Below are 15,894 nucleotides of genomic sequence, written 5' to 3' on the forward strand. Positions count from 1 at the left end.
GGCCAGTACAACTTCTTTTCTTTCTAATTTTTAATTAGTTGGAGTCTTAACATCTTACATTCTGCTCCCAGGAAGAAATGGGAAGGTGTCAGCCATCATGATGCTGTATTTGAGTCATAAGTTCATTTTGTTTGTTTCCCAACAGATAATGTTGTCACCGTAAGATGACAGCTACAGGTCATTTGTCAGGGTCAAAAACCAATTTCAGAGACTTTTAACATATACTAAGAGTCAAAATAGGAAGTAAGCAGCCAGGAAAAAAATAGGTAATACAAGATATTATATTCCAGGAATCAACAAATAAGCAATTGGTAAAATATCAGAACCCCAGGAAAATGCCTCAGAAAGGGCAGAGAGCTAAATTAGAATTGAAAGAATAGTAGAGGTAACTTTATGGGATAAAAGAAAATCTGGATTAGAATTCTGGTCTCTAACACCTATGAGACCTTGGATGAACTCATTAAATTTCTTTGTACTTCTTGTTGAATTAATTCAGATTTCTTAGATGCAATAATGTATTTTGAATCTATATTATAAACATGACAGAATGTTCATTATCAGCACCATCAGATCTCCTGCCCAGCAGACTGCAGCAGTGTTTTGTGAACTGAAAGAATGCAGTGATAGGAAATACGTAACCCACAAAATAGCTAGAATCTACTTTTAGAATTTTTACCAATATTTACTTAACAGTTTAACCCTCTTGCATAAATTAATGAACATAAGTAGTACAACATTATGATCTTTTGTCTTGTCCAACAGGTTTATCATAGCTAGATGGTAGCAATTTAAAGCTTCTGCTCAAATGACTAAAATGGTTAAAAATTCAGTGACCATTTTTCAGACTTCTTTCTTCATATTCCATTTATTTTCTTCTAGTTCTTTAAGTTCCTTATCCTTTGCCATCCCCAGGATCATTTTATTTTTATTGAGTATCTTTGTTAAAAGCTGAATCCATCAGTTTTGAACAATCTCACACCCTTTAAAAAAATATTTAATAGGCCCAGCTTCTTCCCACCAACCTTTGAAGAACCTTCGAGAAAGGAGAAACCCAGACTTACCCCTTCTAGATATGCACACTGTAACCCGGGAAGAGGGAGAAGGAATGGAAACAACTGATACTGAGTCCGCATCTTCTGCCAGCACACACACACAGTCTTTAGAGCAACTTCTTAATTCTCCTGAAACTAAACTTGGTACGTTACTCAGTCTAAATATTTCTTTTATTTAATTTCACTGTCTTGTTGAATTAATATCACTCTAACTTTTATGTGCCTTTTGAGCCACTTTCCAATAAAATACTTTCAATATTCTACCACCTGTTCAAGTGAAAACTTCCCTGCAGTGTGAAACAGATCTCTTTTTAAAATAAAATGCTAGATCTACCCTACACTTGAGCCAGGAATATATGGTTGAAAGTCCTATAATGGCATTAGCAAGTAGTCTCTCACTCTTCGAAGATACTGGTAATTTCTGTTTTTCTTTTCTTTGAAGTAGTGCTAAATTTGCTGTGGTAAATGTAGTTCTGGTATATTTTGTTCTTATCTGTAATGAATGTTACTTTGTGTAATTGAGGGGGAAATGTCATCTTTCTGAAGTTTAGGACCACCTGGAATAAGAGCCATTTGTATCCATGGTCATCGACCATATGGGTGAAAAGTGCAAATCATAATTCCTTCAGGTGGAGTTCATAGTTATGACAGGGAGTCATCTGACGCTGTGGCAGCAGACTGCAGAATCAGACTTGGCTTTGTGATTTTTGCCAAAATTATTTTGCAATCCTGAGCCAGATTCCATATCTATAAAAATTTGAATAATGGTACCCCTCCCATCTCATAGAAGATTCTTATGGGGGTTCATGATATAAATGAACTGTAAATGTTAATGCTTCCCTCATTCATAAGTGAAATAATGTAAGCTTATGGGACCTTGGATGGAAAGAGGGTGTATACTGAAACCAACAAAATGATTTGACCTAGTGGTAGAGTGCCAGCATGCCTGATGCCTTGGGTTAGGTCCCCAGCACCACCAAAAAAATAAAATCAATTTAAAAACACAAGCTTTGACATATTTTAGAATTAGAGGCTTATAGGCCTTATATTCATTTTTAAACTATATGCATTACAACACAGATTCTGTCTTATTTGTGTTATTCAACATGAAACCTTTGAATTGGGGTATGTTGAATAGATGAAAGGCAAACAAAGCTGACTTACATAATATTGCAGAGTTCTTACTTTGCACTTACTTTACAAAAGTTCTTACTTTTATATGTAAATGTTTTTCTTATTTAGGATCTTTATCTGTAATCTCTGCTTTGAAAATTAACTCTTAGAACAACATCTTGCAGAACCTCCTTTATGGCATGCTGAATTCACCAAAGAAGAATTGGTTCAGAAGCTCAGCTCCACCACAAAAAGTGCAGATCATTTAAATGGCCTGCTTCGGGAAACAGAAGCAACCAATGCCATTCTTATGGAGCAAATCAAGGTGAGGTAATAAAAACATGGCCACCAGGAGAATGCTCTGCACCAATTTGGTTGTCTGACCCTCTGTATATACCAAAGTATAAATCTTCACATTTCAGATGTATCTATAACATCTTGATTCCTTACATTAGATTCCTGATGGGAAGAAATATTGATTGCTTTTATATCTTAATTCCTACTTTTTCTAAAAAATCATAATAGATTTAGAAATTGGAGAAATATTTACAAGTTCCACAAAAGCTCAAGTAAAACTTAATATGGGGCTGGGGTTGTGGCTCAGTGGGAGAGCACTTACCTAGCACATGTGAGGCATTGGGTTTGATCCTCAGCACCACATATAAATAAATAAAATAAGGGTCCATTAACACTAAAAAAAAAAAAAAGGCATGGGAGTATGTGTCCTTCAGTCCTAAACAATGGAATACTTCTAACTCAAATTATTCACCTGATGTTTATGACCCTGAATGTACTCAGCACAGTGGTAGGTAGAAATGGCAAAGTGGCATAGGAAGTTTCTCCTCTTTAAAGTCAACATGAATATCCCAGAGTGTATCAGAACAATTGAAGATAACTTAAATGAGATATTTCCACCCTGGCTCATTGATAAATCACTTCCAAGAATAAAGTCATGGTACTTGTTGAGCAGTGTTCATGACCCAGGTTCTGGACTTTACATGTATATTGTCTTAGTTAACCCTCACAGTCACTGGAAATTGAACTGGCAAATGGTGGAGCAAGGTTCTGACTCCTGTGTGAGAAGTGCTTGCTTCTGCCTCTGCATGTTGTTGCTCCAAGTAGATCTGCCCTGTCTTTGTGCAGGGCTACAAGCTATCCTTGTTAGATTTTTTTCTTTCTTTTTTTTTTTTTTTTTTGGTGCTAGGGATTGAACTCAGGGCCTTGTTCATGCAAGGCAAGCACTCTACCAACTGAGCTATATCCCCAGCCCTAGATTGTATTTTTAATGCTGAATTATTTACTTATTTACAGAAAATTATATACCTATATCTATCTATATATACACACATATGGACTATATATACATATATTTCTTATTTACAGAAATATATATATGTATAATGAAATTCCATCAGTACCTCAATATTTATCTATAAAACATTTTTTCCTCTAATCGAAATATGATTATATCTAACTAAATCATTAACTAGCCCAATAAGCCTAACTGATATATTCAAATGCTGTATTTCCACAGATTTACACTCACTTGATTTCTTGGACCCTCTGGTCACTTTTTTAAATGACCCTGGATTTTATGACCAAGTTAGCTGACTTCCCTGGCTAACCGAAAATCATGAAATACAGTATAACAAAAACTATAGCTTGGTTTAAACCTGGAAATCATCCTCAAAGATTTTAATTTCCTAACTACCTTTTTCATATCATTTTTTGCCTCATTTTTCTGGTAATAGTTAATGATGTCTTAAGCTCCTGAATGTTCACTTTATCCTGAAATAGACTTTTGTTTTGATCAAGAGCCGTTCACTGTGGGTGTTCTGTCTGCCTGGGCTCTGTGAGAAAGGCAAGGGCAGAGGGTTAGTAGAAGTCGTTGACGTTTACTTCAGTGCCTTTTCTCGAATTTGCTCACCTTCCTCAGCTCATGTTCCACAGAGTAGGTGATGAGAGCATCATGATACCAGCTTATGTCAGCAATGGCTCATTTTCTAGATTTCCCATTAGTCCTCCAGTTTTCAGCCCCCATTTCCATGATGCCCTGTGCTTCTAAGGCAGGAACTTCTCAGTATTTACACAGAATGCATCCCCTCCTCTTATTAGTGGTATTCAGAAAGCTACTGGACTGAGTCAGTTCCACTGCTTTATCTGCTTCCCGTCTTCTTGGAATTTCCTGATATAGCTCATTTATTCTTTTCTCCTCTCCTAGTGCTTTCTTTATTGTCATGGGGAGGCAGATGATCGGAGAAAAGAAAAATGCATGGGTTCGGTCTGCCATGTTTACCAGAAACTGGTAAAAATCTATTTTTAACTCATTTCTCTACCAGCTCCTCAAAAGTGAAATAAGAAGATTGGAAAGAAATCAAGAGCGAGAGAAGTCTGTTGCTAACCTGGAGTACTTGAAGAATGTCTTGTTACAGTTCATTTTCCTGAAACCAGGTAGTGAAAGAGAGAGGCTTCTTCCGGTTATAGATACAATGTTGCAACTCAGCCCAGAAGAAAAGGGAAAACTTGCTACCATTGCTCAAGGTATGTGAAAGGAGCTGCCACTTCTGTTTACAATTTATACTAACCATTAGCCTGTAGTTAAGAATGTATGTGCCTATACATATTTCATGATACTATAATTTTTAAAATTACATCATTTAAATTTTGTTCACTTGATTGATTCTATAATATGTGTAGCCTGCAACTAGATTTGAAAAGCTGACTTTTTAACATTTAGGGGCAACTATAGTACATTTATATAATTTTAACACTCAGGAAAATATAATACATTGCTTATTTTGATCTTATCACTCTTTGAGATTGGATTTGTATTGTGGTGTTGAGGTTCTGGTATTGACTTGAATGTGGTTTTGTTTAGATCATACTTTCTTCCTTTTTATTTATTTATTTATTTTGGTACCCAGGATTGAACAAAGGGGTGCTTAACCACCAAGCCATATTCAACCCTATTTTATATTTTCATTGAGAGACAGGGTTTCAATGAGTTGCTTAGGGCCTCATTGATGAGGCTGACCTTGAACTTATGATCCTCCTGCCTCAGCCTCCCAAGCTGCTGGGATTACAGGTGTATGCCACTGTGTCCGGCATACATTAAAAAACAACAACAACAACAACAAAAACGTATTGAGCTGTTCCTCTCCTACTTTACCTCTATCTTCTTCCTATCTGCAGACAGTCCTGGGACAACAGAACAGTGGCCCATATCCTGCAGTCCACTTTCCAAGTGAATGAAGCTTTACAACTATCCTATTGTAGAGTTTAAATTTTCATGTCAATTAGGTTGGATGGTGTGTTGCATAAACAATTTGAAATGCTTCTCATACAGCTGCTGAGTTCCTGGTTTCATACTGCATCTTGACATCATGGTTTTATTTTGGGGTTAGTTTGTTTGTTTGTTTTGTTTCAGTTTTTGTTTTTATTCTTGTTTGTTTTTTGACATGGAGATCTCACTATGTTACCCGGGCTGGTGTCAAACTCCTGGGCTAAAACAATTTACCAGCCTTAGCCTCCCAAGTAACTGGGACTACATGCACACACCACCATGCCTGGCTTGGGTTTCACTTTAAAACATCTCTATTTTTAACAGTTGCAAGCATGCAGAGAGATTACAGTAGTGGCTTTTGTAGCTGTCACCCATCTCTAACAATTCATGGTCAGTCTTTTCGCAGAGATAGGGAGCACTAGAGATTTCAAAGCAAATTGCACACATCCTTTCATTTCCCTGAATTGTTCCATTGTCTGCATTCAGTCCATTTTTATATACGTGGTTCCTGTAAAAAGACTCAGCTGTCTTAAGTATCACAAATAGGGCTCATACATTGCATTTGATTGATTTCCTTTGTTTTGTTGTGTTTTGGTTTTGGTTTTTCATTGGAGGAATGTATTATGTTTCATTTTGGGTTTTTCAGGGGTTTTTGTTGTTGTTGTTGTTAATTTAGTACTGAGGGTTGAGCCCGGGGATACTTTACCATTGCGCTACATCCCCGCTTCCTTTTTTTTAAGACAGGGTCTCACTATATTGCTGAGGCTGATCTGGAACTTGCCATCCGTCTACCTCAGTCTCCGGAATAACTGAGATTATAGGCTTGTACTTCTGCACCAGGCAGCTTGTGTTTTTTGTTGTATGTTTAGATTTTTTTGTTTATTTTTTTTTCTTTTTAGGATATAGTAATTCCATGTTCCTGTATTAAACATGCCATTTATTAATTGAGGAAATTCATCATTTGTCCTATAGTAGTTAAGTATTCTGGATTTGGCACTTGAAGGTAGCAGTATTTGTTCCATTATTGTACATAAATAAGAAGTTAACTCTCTGATTAGATCCAGATGCAATTGGGTGGGGACAGAAATACCTTTTAGGCAGCACTGTGTATGTTCTGAGACATCACATGACCCAGAATGTATGGATGTACCACTTTTGACTGATTTTCTTATCTTGTTGGTTCTTTAACATGTTTCTCTGTCCCTGTAAATCCTAAGTAAACTGATAAATTTAGAATAGTCCTCAGTTTGAGTGAGCAGAAACATCTGGTGCATTTATTAAAACTCAGATGGCAGCTGGGTGCAGTGATGTATGCCTGTATCCCAGTGGCTTGGGAGGAGGATAGGAAGATAACAAATTCAAAGCCAGCCTCAGCAGTTTAGTGAGGACCTAAGCAACTTGTCAAGACCCGTCTCAAAAGAAAAAATAAAAAGAGCTGGGGATAGGGCTCAGTGGTTAATCCCTGGTACAGGAAAAAAAAAAAAAAAAAAAAAGCTGGACCCCCACCTACAATTTTGCATTTTTATTTCTTTATTTTTGGTGCTAGAAATCAAACTCAAGACCTCACACATGCTGCTAGGCAAGTGCTTTAGCACCTAGCTACACCTGTAGCTAATATATTGCATTTTAGCAAGTTGATGCTGATAATCCTTGTCTGAACATCATACTTTCAGAACCCCTGATCTAAAAGCCTGGTAAGATTCAGGCCTAATTATTTGCAGAAATACTTCATATATAGTATTGATAGTTTCTTTGAATCTGTTTTCCTATATCTTCATAGTGATGGAGGAATATTCTCAGTACTGATGATAATCTTTTTTTTTTTTTTTTTTTGCTAACTATTGAGTGTATTACCATAGCCATAAGAGTATTTTTGTCACAAGATCCAAAATAAGAACATATAGTGTATATTTTTAGTAAGATAGTTACCCTAAGTCATAAATTTGCTTTTATATACCATCTTTTTTATTTAAAAACTAAACTTATTTCTTCATTTTAAGAATTACATGTATTCTTGGGGCTGGGGAGATATCTTAGTTGGTAGAGTGCTTGCCTTGCAAGCACAAGGCCCTGGGTTCGATCCCTGGCACCACAAAATAAAAAAAAAAAAAAAAGAATAACATGTATTCTTAAATTCAAAGATAATTTTATTAGAACAGTGATACATTATCCAAATATTTAGCATGTATAATAGTTCCCTTTTAAAAGTCCAGCATGTTTAATGTAACATAAGTGCTACAAACACCCAAATGGTTCCATTAAGTTGAAGATCTATTAATTAAAAGATCTAAAGAAGACTAAACTAGAAGTTTTTTCTTTTTTCTTTTCTTTTGTAATTCCACCTAAAATGTATAAGGGGGTTCTTTAGAAATCCAAAATTCTATTGTATACTTTTGCAAAGTCCTATAAATGAATAGGGAAACTCCACTAATTTATTAAACAAATTAAATCTTTACAGATTATTTACTTATCTATATGAGTAAAAGATAACTTGTTAAAAAAAATTTTATAGCCAAGTGTAGTGGTACACTCGTGCAATCTCAATTCAGGAGACTGAGACAGGAGGATTGCAAATTCAAAGCCAGTCTCAGCAACTTATCAAAGCCCTAAGCAACTTAGTAGACTCTGTCTCAAAATAAAAAGGACTGGGAATGTGGCTCAGTGGTTAAGTCCCCTGGGGTTCAATCCCTGGTACCAAAAAAAAAAAAAACCATAAAAATCAAAACCTGATAGTTAATAATAGATATGGCTTACGAGAGAATGTGTAACCCAGAATACAGGTTAGAAGGAATTATGCAAAATTCACCATAAAGAAACAAGAAAATAAAGTGTAAAAAAGGATAGAGTTAAAACATTGACCATACATTTAATAACGGAACTTCTGGAAGGATTGGGACCTTTAAATGAAGGCTGCCCTGTTCCCTCCCACACCTACCCCTTTTGGCTTAGAATTGTAAAATGAACTTCCTCATCAGGAAAATGCTTTAGAACAAGAAGTTGGTATGGAAGGTGTCCTGCACTCCTAAAGACAAGTATGGAATGACCTGGGCTGGGCTGTGCTTTGCACTAACCCTATAGTCTCTGACAAGTTTTCCAGAACAGGAAGGAGAATATGAGAGAAGCAATTTAGGGTGAAGGGGAATTGAAGAGGAAGTTGGGATTTGGTCAAAGTTGTTCGTTTAGTCCTGTAATTGTAAGTGAATGCACAGTGCATGCAATGTGTGTGTACCTCGGAATAAACAGTATAAATAAATGGCATCATTGTTTTAAAATAATAATAAACGTTCTAAAAGGAGAAGACAGAGAATGGGCAGAGATAATATGTGAAAAGAATGGCTGACATTTTTTCAGGACTAATGAAGGATATACAACCAAAGTTCAGCAACTCCAATAAAATCTAAAAAGTAAAAATAAATAAGTAAAACCAAGACAAAGAGAAATTTCAAAAGCAGTCAGAGAAAAAAAGACACATTTTCTCACCTTTAAAAGAGTAACAGAGGTCAGGGTTTAGCTCTGGTAGAGCATTTGCCTGGCACATGTGAAGTACTGGTTTTGATCCTCGGCACCACATAAAAATAAAAAAATAAAATAAAGATATTGTGTCCATCTATATGGGGTGGGGGGCTGGGGAAGAGTAACAGATAGCCAGATGTGGTGGCATACACCTGTATAATCCCAGCAGCTGGGGAGGCTAAGAAAGGAGGGATCAAAAGTTCAAGTTCAGCTTCAGCAAAAGTAATATTCATAATGTCTGATTTTGTATAAAGTAAATAGTAATGTTTTTCATTGAGGTTGTTACCAATTAATGAACTGAAATTAATTTGGTGAATTGCATCCAAAGTATATTAAGAGTAAGCCAGGTATAGTGGTGCACACCTGTAATCCCAGTGACTCAGGAGGCTGATGTAGGAGGATTGCAAGGCCAGCCTCAGCAATTTAGTGAGACCTGAAGCAACTTAGCAAAACCCCTTCTCAAAATAAAAAAAGTACTGGGGATGTGGCTCCGTGGTTAAGCTCCTCTGGGTTCAATCCCTGGTACCATATAATTAAAGTAAAAAGAATAAGACAAATGTAAGAATACATTGAATCCAGTGAAGGTAAGAATTATTTCTTGAGCCAAGCACAGTGGTGCACACCTGTAATCCAAGCTACTCAGGAGGCTGAGACGAAAGGCTTGCAAGTCCAAGACCAACTTAGACCCTTTCTCAAAATAAAGGGCTGATAGGATGCTTTCCTAGCATTTGTGAGGCTCTGGGTTTAATCCCCAGTACCTGAGGGGAAAATAAGAATTATTTCTTGAAACTTTACATATGTACATAAGTGTTGGTGTCTATCTGCCTATTCCAGTTCCTGCTGTAAATTTTAGTTTTTCTCACTATAAGGTAAGGTCAGAAATATTTGCAAAACATCAGTTCAGGAAGTAAAGTAAGTTACCCTACTCTGAAAAGCAACATCAAACTCCTTGTGATAAACACCCATTAGAAATCCAAGTTAAACCCCAAGCAGGTATCATAAGCTGCTCAGGATAGCCTGTTACATTTCTGTGTAAGATAAATCAACTTAGAGTGCAGCAGTAGTCCCCAAACAAGTAGTTTCAAGTAGATACTGCCAAGAAGTACAGGCTGCCCCTCTGCTTGCACCACAAATGTTAACTCACACGCCTCTCCCTGATAGAGCTCAGCAGTTTATTTTCTTTTCTGCTTGAGATAGAACTTAATGATAAGCAGCTTTGCTCCCCAAATAAGTTAGCAATACAGTACTGCTCTGTGCAGAATCAGTCTCAGTTTTGCTATTCAAGCTAGAGCTAAAAGTTGTTTTTCTACATTTTCTTTACTCTTCTATCAGATTGCAACTTATAGACTTCTATGTTGTTACACCATATATTCATCAAGGTCCAATAATCTTTAAAAGTAAATAAAGAAGGAAATGACCAACAACACAACAGGAAAACAGGCCAAGATTGTCATAGGCTTTTCTTAATTATCTGCAAACTGTCAGGAAGAATATGCATACTCACTTGACTTGATTTGCAAAGAATGAAAAACCTTATCAGAAGAGAACAGATGCTTGGTGCAGGAGCAAGTGCCTCCTCTTTCAGACCAGCTTTTCTCCAACCTTTTTACTGAGGGAGAGGAACGGCTGCCAGGAATATTATCTAATCAGGGCAGGCCCTGCCAGAAGTGAGCACAGACAATTTTTATTGTGTCACAAGGCTTGTACTTGAGTATACCATTCATCCTAGATGAGCACCCAACAGCCTGCATTTCCATTGGGGAAATGTTTCCAATCTTCTGACTCATATTCTTGGGGGCAAGTGGGCCTCACTCAGAAAACATGATCGGTGCACAGTCGCTCATCCCCTAACTCTGCATTCTTCCAATATCTCTTCTTCCAGCTTTCTTGAAGTCATACTCTATGCAGATTGCTGGAAAAAGGCTTCTAGAAAGTCCTTACCCTCATTATTCCCTCTTCTAGAAACTTTCACTTTTGTGTAATCCTGTCTTTATGGCCAGAAGGCTGACCTAGTGATTTTAGTTCCAACCAGTAATACAGCAAGGCAGATAGTTACAAGAGAGCGTGACTTCTGTCTTACTAGAAGACTCTCTGTACATAAAGCAAGCTGCCATGTTGGAGAGGCTCATGTGGCATGGAACTGAGACCAGCAGCCTCAAGGAACAAATTGTACCAGCTGTCACCTGAGTTTGGAAGCAAATCCTCCAGTCCAGCCTAACTGAGAACCAGCCCAACCACCATCTTGACTGCAGCCCTTTAGAGACCCTGAAACAGCCATTCCTGATCTTCTGACCCACAAAAACTGCAGGATAACAAATGTGTATTGTTGAAAACCACTAAGATTGTGGTGATTTGTTACACAAGTTCCTAAGCAATACCCTAAGTAATACTATTAGAGTAAAAGCAAACTATAACAGAAAAGGAAAGGAAATGGCTTGTAAACCATAGAAAGAGTTCTACCATCTAAAATTTTGATGATGCTTCTCTCCATGAGATCAACTGTGATGTATATGTGTATGAAAACAGGGACTGGAAAGGGTACACAGTAAATGCAGTAACAATTAGTAATCCTCTAGGGACGGGAGGAGGAAGGGAAAGGAGGTAATGGAAAGGGGTATTCACTTTTTTTTCGAGGTTATGAAAATATCAGATCATATGACATTTTAATGTACAAATCATATAATTAAGAAATGCAAGAGAAACTCTCTGAAATTTTTGGAAGCTTAGAATTTTTCTAAACTTCAAGCCAGTATCATTGTTGATCATAAAAAAAAAAAGGCAAAAAGAATAACTGAAACACTCAGCAACACAAGTGTTATAACCACTTTGGGAAAGTTTGGCACTTTTTATAAAAGTCTAACATGTACTCTAATATAAAGCTATGTAGAAAACAGCTGGGTATGGTGACATACACCTGTAATCCCAGCAACTCAGGAGACTGAGGCAGGAGGATTGCAATTTTGAGGCCAGGCTCAGCAACTTAGTGAGGCCCTAAGCAATTAGGAAGACCTTGTCTCAAAATAAAGTAAAATAAAATAAAATAAAAATATTGGGGACTTAGCTCACTGGTACAATGCCCCTGGGTTCAATTCCCAGTACAAAAAAAAAAAAAAAAAGGGATATGCAGAAAACAGACCATATGTGGCCAGGGCGAACTCTGAGCGGGAGGGAACGCGCCCAACCCCTTGGGGTAGAGGTGCATGGCTGTATGAGCCTGCGCACCAAGAAGGGCGAATTTCACCCTAAGTAAATTGTACCTCAGTAAATCTGATTTTTTAAATGGTTAAAATGTTGTTTTTGTTTTAGCCTTGTGGTTTACCATAATTCTATTGGTTTTAGACTCCAAGTTAAGTTATGTAAAGACTTATGTTTAAAGGAATATGGAGAAATTCCCCTTGTCAATAGTACTTAGTTGTGCTAGGAACTTTATTATGAAATTGTCTTATAGAGGAAGACAAAAACCGAATATTCAAGAACAGAATTTGATTTATAACATCAAGTATCATGTGCAGAGATGCTATTTCAGAATGGTGGAGGCATTTCTTATGTACTGGTGATATTGTTTATTTGTAGAAAATCATTTTTGTATAATTTTTTTTAAATGAAGTCACTTTTGAGGGGTTAAGTTCTAGGTTACATGACACTGTTTCAAAATTAAAATATAAAACATAAAAGTAGCATTAAGCCAGGCGAGGTGGCACCTGCCTGTAACCCCAGCAGCTCAGGAGGCTGAGACAGGAGGAACTCGAGTTCAAAGCCAGCCTCAGCAAAAGTGAGGTGCTAAGCAACTCAGTGAGACCCTATCTCTAAATAAAATACAAAATAGGGCAGGGATGTGGCTTAGTGGTCGAGTGCCCCTGAGTTCAATCACTGGTTACCCACCCCCCAACAAAAAGTAGCATTAAATTGGTTCAACCTAGGAAATCCAATTTCATATTCTTAAGAAAGAAATTAGAATAGTAACTAATGCATCTTTTATATGGTATATAATCAGTGAAAAAGACATTATTCACTTATATTACAGAATGATTCTAGAATATAGATTTCATATTGAGAAAAATTTAATACTTTCTTTTTTTTACCTTCCAAAGGTGAGGAAGAAAATGCTTCCCGTTCCTCTGGATGGGCATCCTATCTGCATAGTTGGTCTGGACTTCGATAGATGGATGGAAAGAAAATTCTTCATTAACCAAATAGAATCCATTTTGAAAAATATTGGTTCATTTATATTACTGTTATTTTTCTGTTAAAAAGTATGTACATATGTTTGCACCCTCCTTTGTCTGTATATATATATTATATAACAGATGTATTTAAAGAGTCTCAGCTTGGAGTAAAAGTAGAACAACTTGAAGTGTTAATGCCAGTCCACAGCCTTGCAGCTCAACACCACAGACACTGCAGTTTCTGTGATCTGCCTTGCATGACACCGAATGAAAACACAAAGGATGAAGTCACTCCCCTCTCTCAAGTCTTAGGACCCGCCCATTTCTAGGCAGTACTGTGAATTGTGAAGTTAAACTAAATTTAGGTACCATATCAACTGGAATATAAGCTCATAAAATAATGTTTCAAGACTGTTGCAAGATCAGACTTGCAGATAAGTTGTTATTAATAAGTTGCTGAGAAAATTGGCAATTAGAATATGAAGGAAAATGCTTTAAAGTTGATTTTTGTTTGTTAAGGGACTGTGAAGCAAATATTCTTTAGTTAATTATGAAGTTAAGTTAAATTGCAGTTTAGTTGTTTGCTTAAAGATTAACTGTTCTTTTTTTCTCCAAAGTGTATTATCTCAACACTTGTTATGTGGTCAGAAGTGCTGGTTTACTGGCTGGTGTACCACCATGAATACATGGGACCACCACCTTAGCTGGGATTGATTTGGTGGTATCTCTAGGTTCTTGTTATGGTACCACTACTTACAAGTCATGAGTCTGAGAATTCTCCATCTCCCCAAATAAGAACTTCTCAGAACAGCAACTCTATTTCTTGGAATTGAAACTGGTGCTCCTGGTGCCTGACAGACAGTGTTGTTCCTCAGCATTCCACCCAACGGGATTTTAGAAAGACACCTGTACCTCAGTGCTGTATTTTCACAGTTCTGGTAAATAACCCTAGATGTTAGTGCTACTTACTTTTGATGTCTCTGAATATATTTTATTGACTAGATCAAAATTACGTTCTTAAATCAAAATTTGAGAATTCTATTTTTAATATTTATTTGTTAATAAATCACTACACAGTATGCTCTCAATTTATATTCTTAATGTTTAGGCTCAACTAGAGAACTGACTTTGTACTTCAATTACCGGGAACGCTGGTTTCCAACTTAGGTTAACTGAATTTGCTGCTGACATGTTGAGTTTGTTCTTTAAAAATATTTTTTCTTTCTGTCTTTCCTCCCATCTTAGAAGAACAGACCTAACTTAGTGAATGTATTAAAGAAAATGTATCTATTTCAGAGTTGACTTTAAAAGTTTAGCTTTTTTCACTTTATAAAACTGTGAATATGAGTGTGCCAGCAGCATACAGTATAACACTTAAATAAATTTTACTTTTTCTTTGAGCCTAGGCCTTTTGAAATCCATTTAAAGTTGTCTTGTAATACCATCTATACTTAATGATTATAACAAAAACAACTTTTTGCATGATATAAAATTACTTTGATTACAAAAGGCATATTTGGCTTCAGCAATGAGGAAATGTAACAATTATTTTAATATCTATTAAATATTTAAATATATTTTTATGTCTACTTTTCTTCTGTTAGACACTGACTCTGGTTGTTTTTTTGGGTTTTTTTTGGGGGGGAGCATACCAGGGATTGAACTGAGGGGCACTTGACCACTGAGCCAGATCCCCAGCCCTAATTCGTATTTTATTTAGAGACAGGGTCTCATTGAGTTGCTTAGCACCTTGCTTTTGCTGAGGCTGGCTTTGAACTCGAGATCCTCCTGTCTCAGCCTCCCAAGCCACTGGGATTACAGGCCTGCACCACTGTGCCCTGCTCTCTGGGGTTTTAAGTTGGTTTATGAGTTTGAAATGCAAACTCCTTCACAACTGCCCTTGCACAATTGAGACCTTCTGGGTGCTTAAGAGAATGCAGACCAAGCCACCTGCAGTGGTGCACACCAGCAGTTCCGCTGCTTGGGAGGCTCCCTTGAGCCTATTGGGAAACTCTCTTGAGCCTAGGAGTTCCAGTGTGTTCTTATTAAGACCACCCACCCCTACCCAGACTCCTACAAAAAGGAATGTAGACCACCACTTTGGTGTGCACCAGTTTGACCATGATGCCCACCATATCTGACGGTTGGCCTTGGCCTTTCTTTGAGCAAGATAGACATTACCAGAGACAGGTGCCTCTCTAAGCTGCAGCCTAAGGGTGGACTTAAATGAAGGGCTTTGTTCAGGTCCTTTGGGAATTTGGACTGGGAAGTGGGAAGGGGCAGAGCAAAGTGAAAGAGAAAGATAGAGATGGCACAAGAAAGGGGAAAAGGTGACCCTGGAAAGGAGAAGACATGGCAGCCATGCCAAATAGTTGGAGTGAGGGATTGAGTTAAGCAGTAAGTTAATACAATACTTACATTGTTCCCTTAAACAACTTACTTTCCAAGACTATACCTCCCCAGACCTGGGACTGGAATCCAAATTTCCAGACCAAGTCCAGTGTTGTGACTAATACTGTACTTGATCTACAGCTGTCATCGAAATGTCTTTGTAAACATTTTTAGGCCCCCAACTATTAGCCAAAATACATTTACACCATCAAAATGCATTTATTAAAGGAAACTTTTTAAATGGTCGGCATTCTGTTTTGCTCAGAACAATGAAGTTTTGCACCAGTTGTTCCCACATGATGATTAGTGACACTGACTCATTTTCAGAAGAGGCCTGGCTTGCGAGGGAAGTGTCAGTGCCACCCTGCAGGACAGA

General features: G+C 37.2%; 1 protein-coding gene across 2 annotated transcripts in view; it reads left to right on the forward strand.

Moving 5' to 3' along the window:
* Positions 1 to 14,660, forward strand: part of GCC2 (GRIP and coiled-coil domain containing 2) — a 57,317-nt gene extending 42,657 nt beyond the window's left edge. Inside the window, exons 20-23 of one of the 2 annotated variants that reach the window (XM_079110375.1) lie at positions 1,002 to 1,196; positions 2,351 to 2,490; positions 4,505 to 4,706; positions 13,053 to 14,660. In XM_079110375.1, the coding sequence (XP_078966501.1) occupies positions 1,002 to 1,196; positions 2,351 to 2,490; positions 4,505 to 4,706; positions 13,053 to 13,123 (608 nt within the window). In that variant the 3' untranslated portion in view covers positions 13,124 to 14,660. Of the gene's footprint in view, positions 1 to 1,001; positions 1,197 to 2,350; positions 2,491 to 4,504; positions 4,707 to 13,052 lie in introns of those variants that run through there. The other variant, XR_013759133.1, reaches the window with a different exon arrangement.
* Positions 14,661 to 15,894: the final 1,234 nt, after the last annotated feature.

Source organism: Sciurus vulgaris, assembly GCF_902686455.1.
Source record: "Sciurus vulgaris genome assembly, chromosome: 14".
Classification (NCBI taxonomy): Eukaryota; Metazoa; Chordata; class Mammalia; order Rodentia; family Sciuridae; genus Sciurus; species Sciurus vulgaris.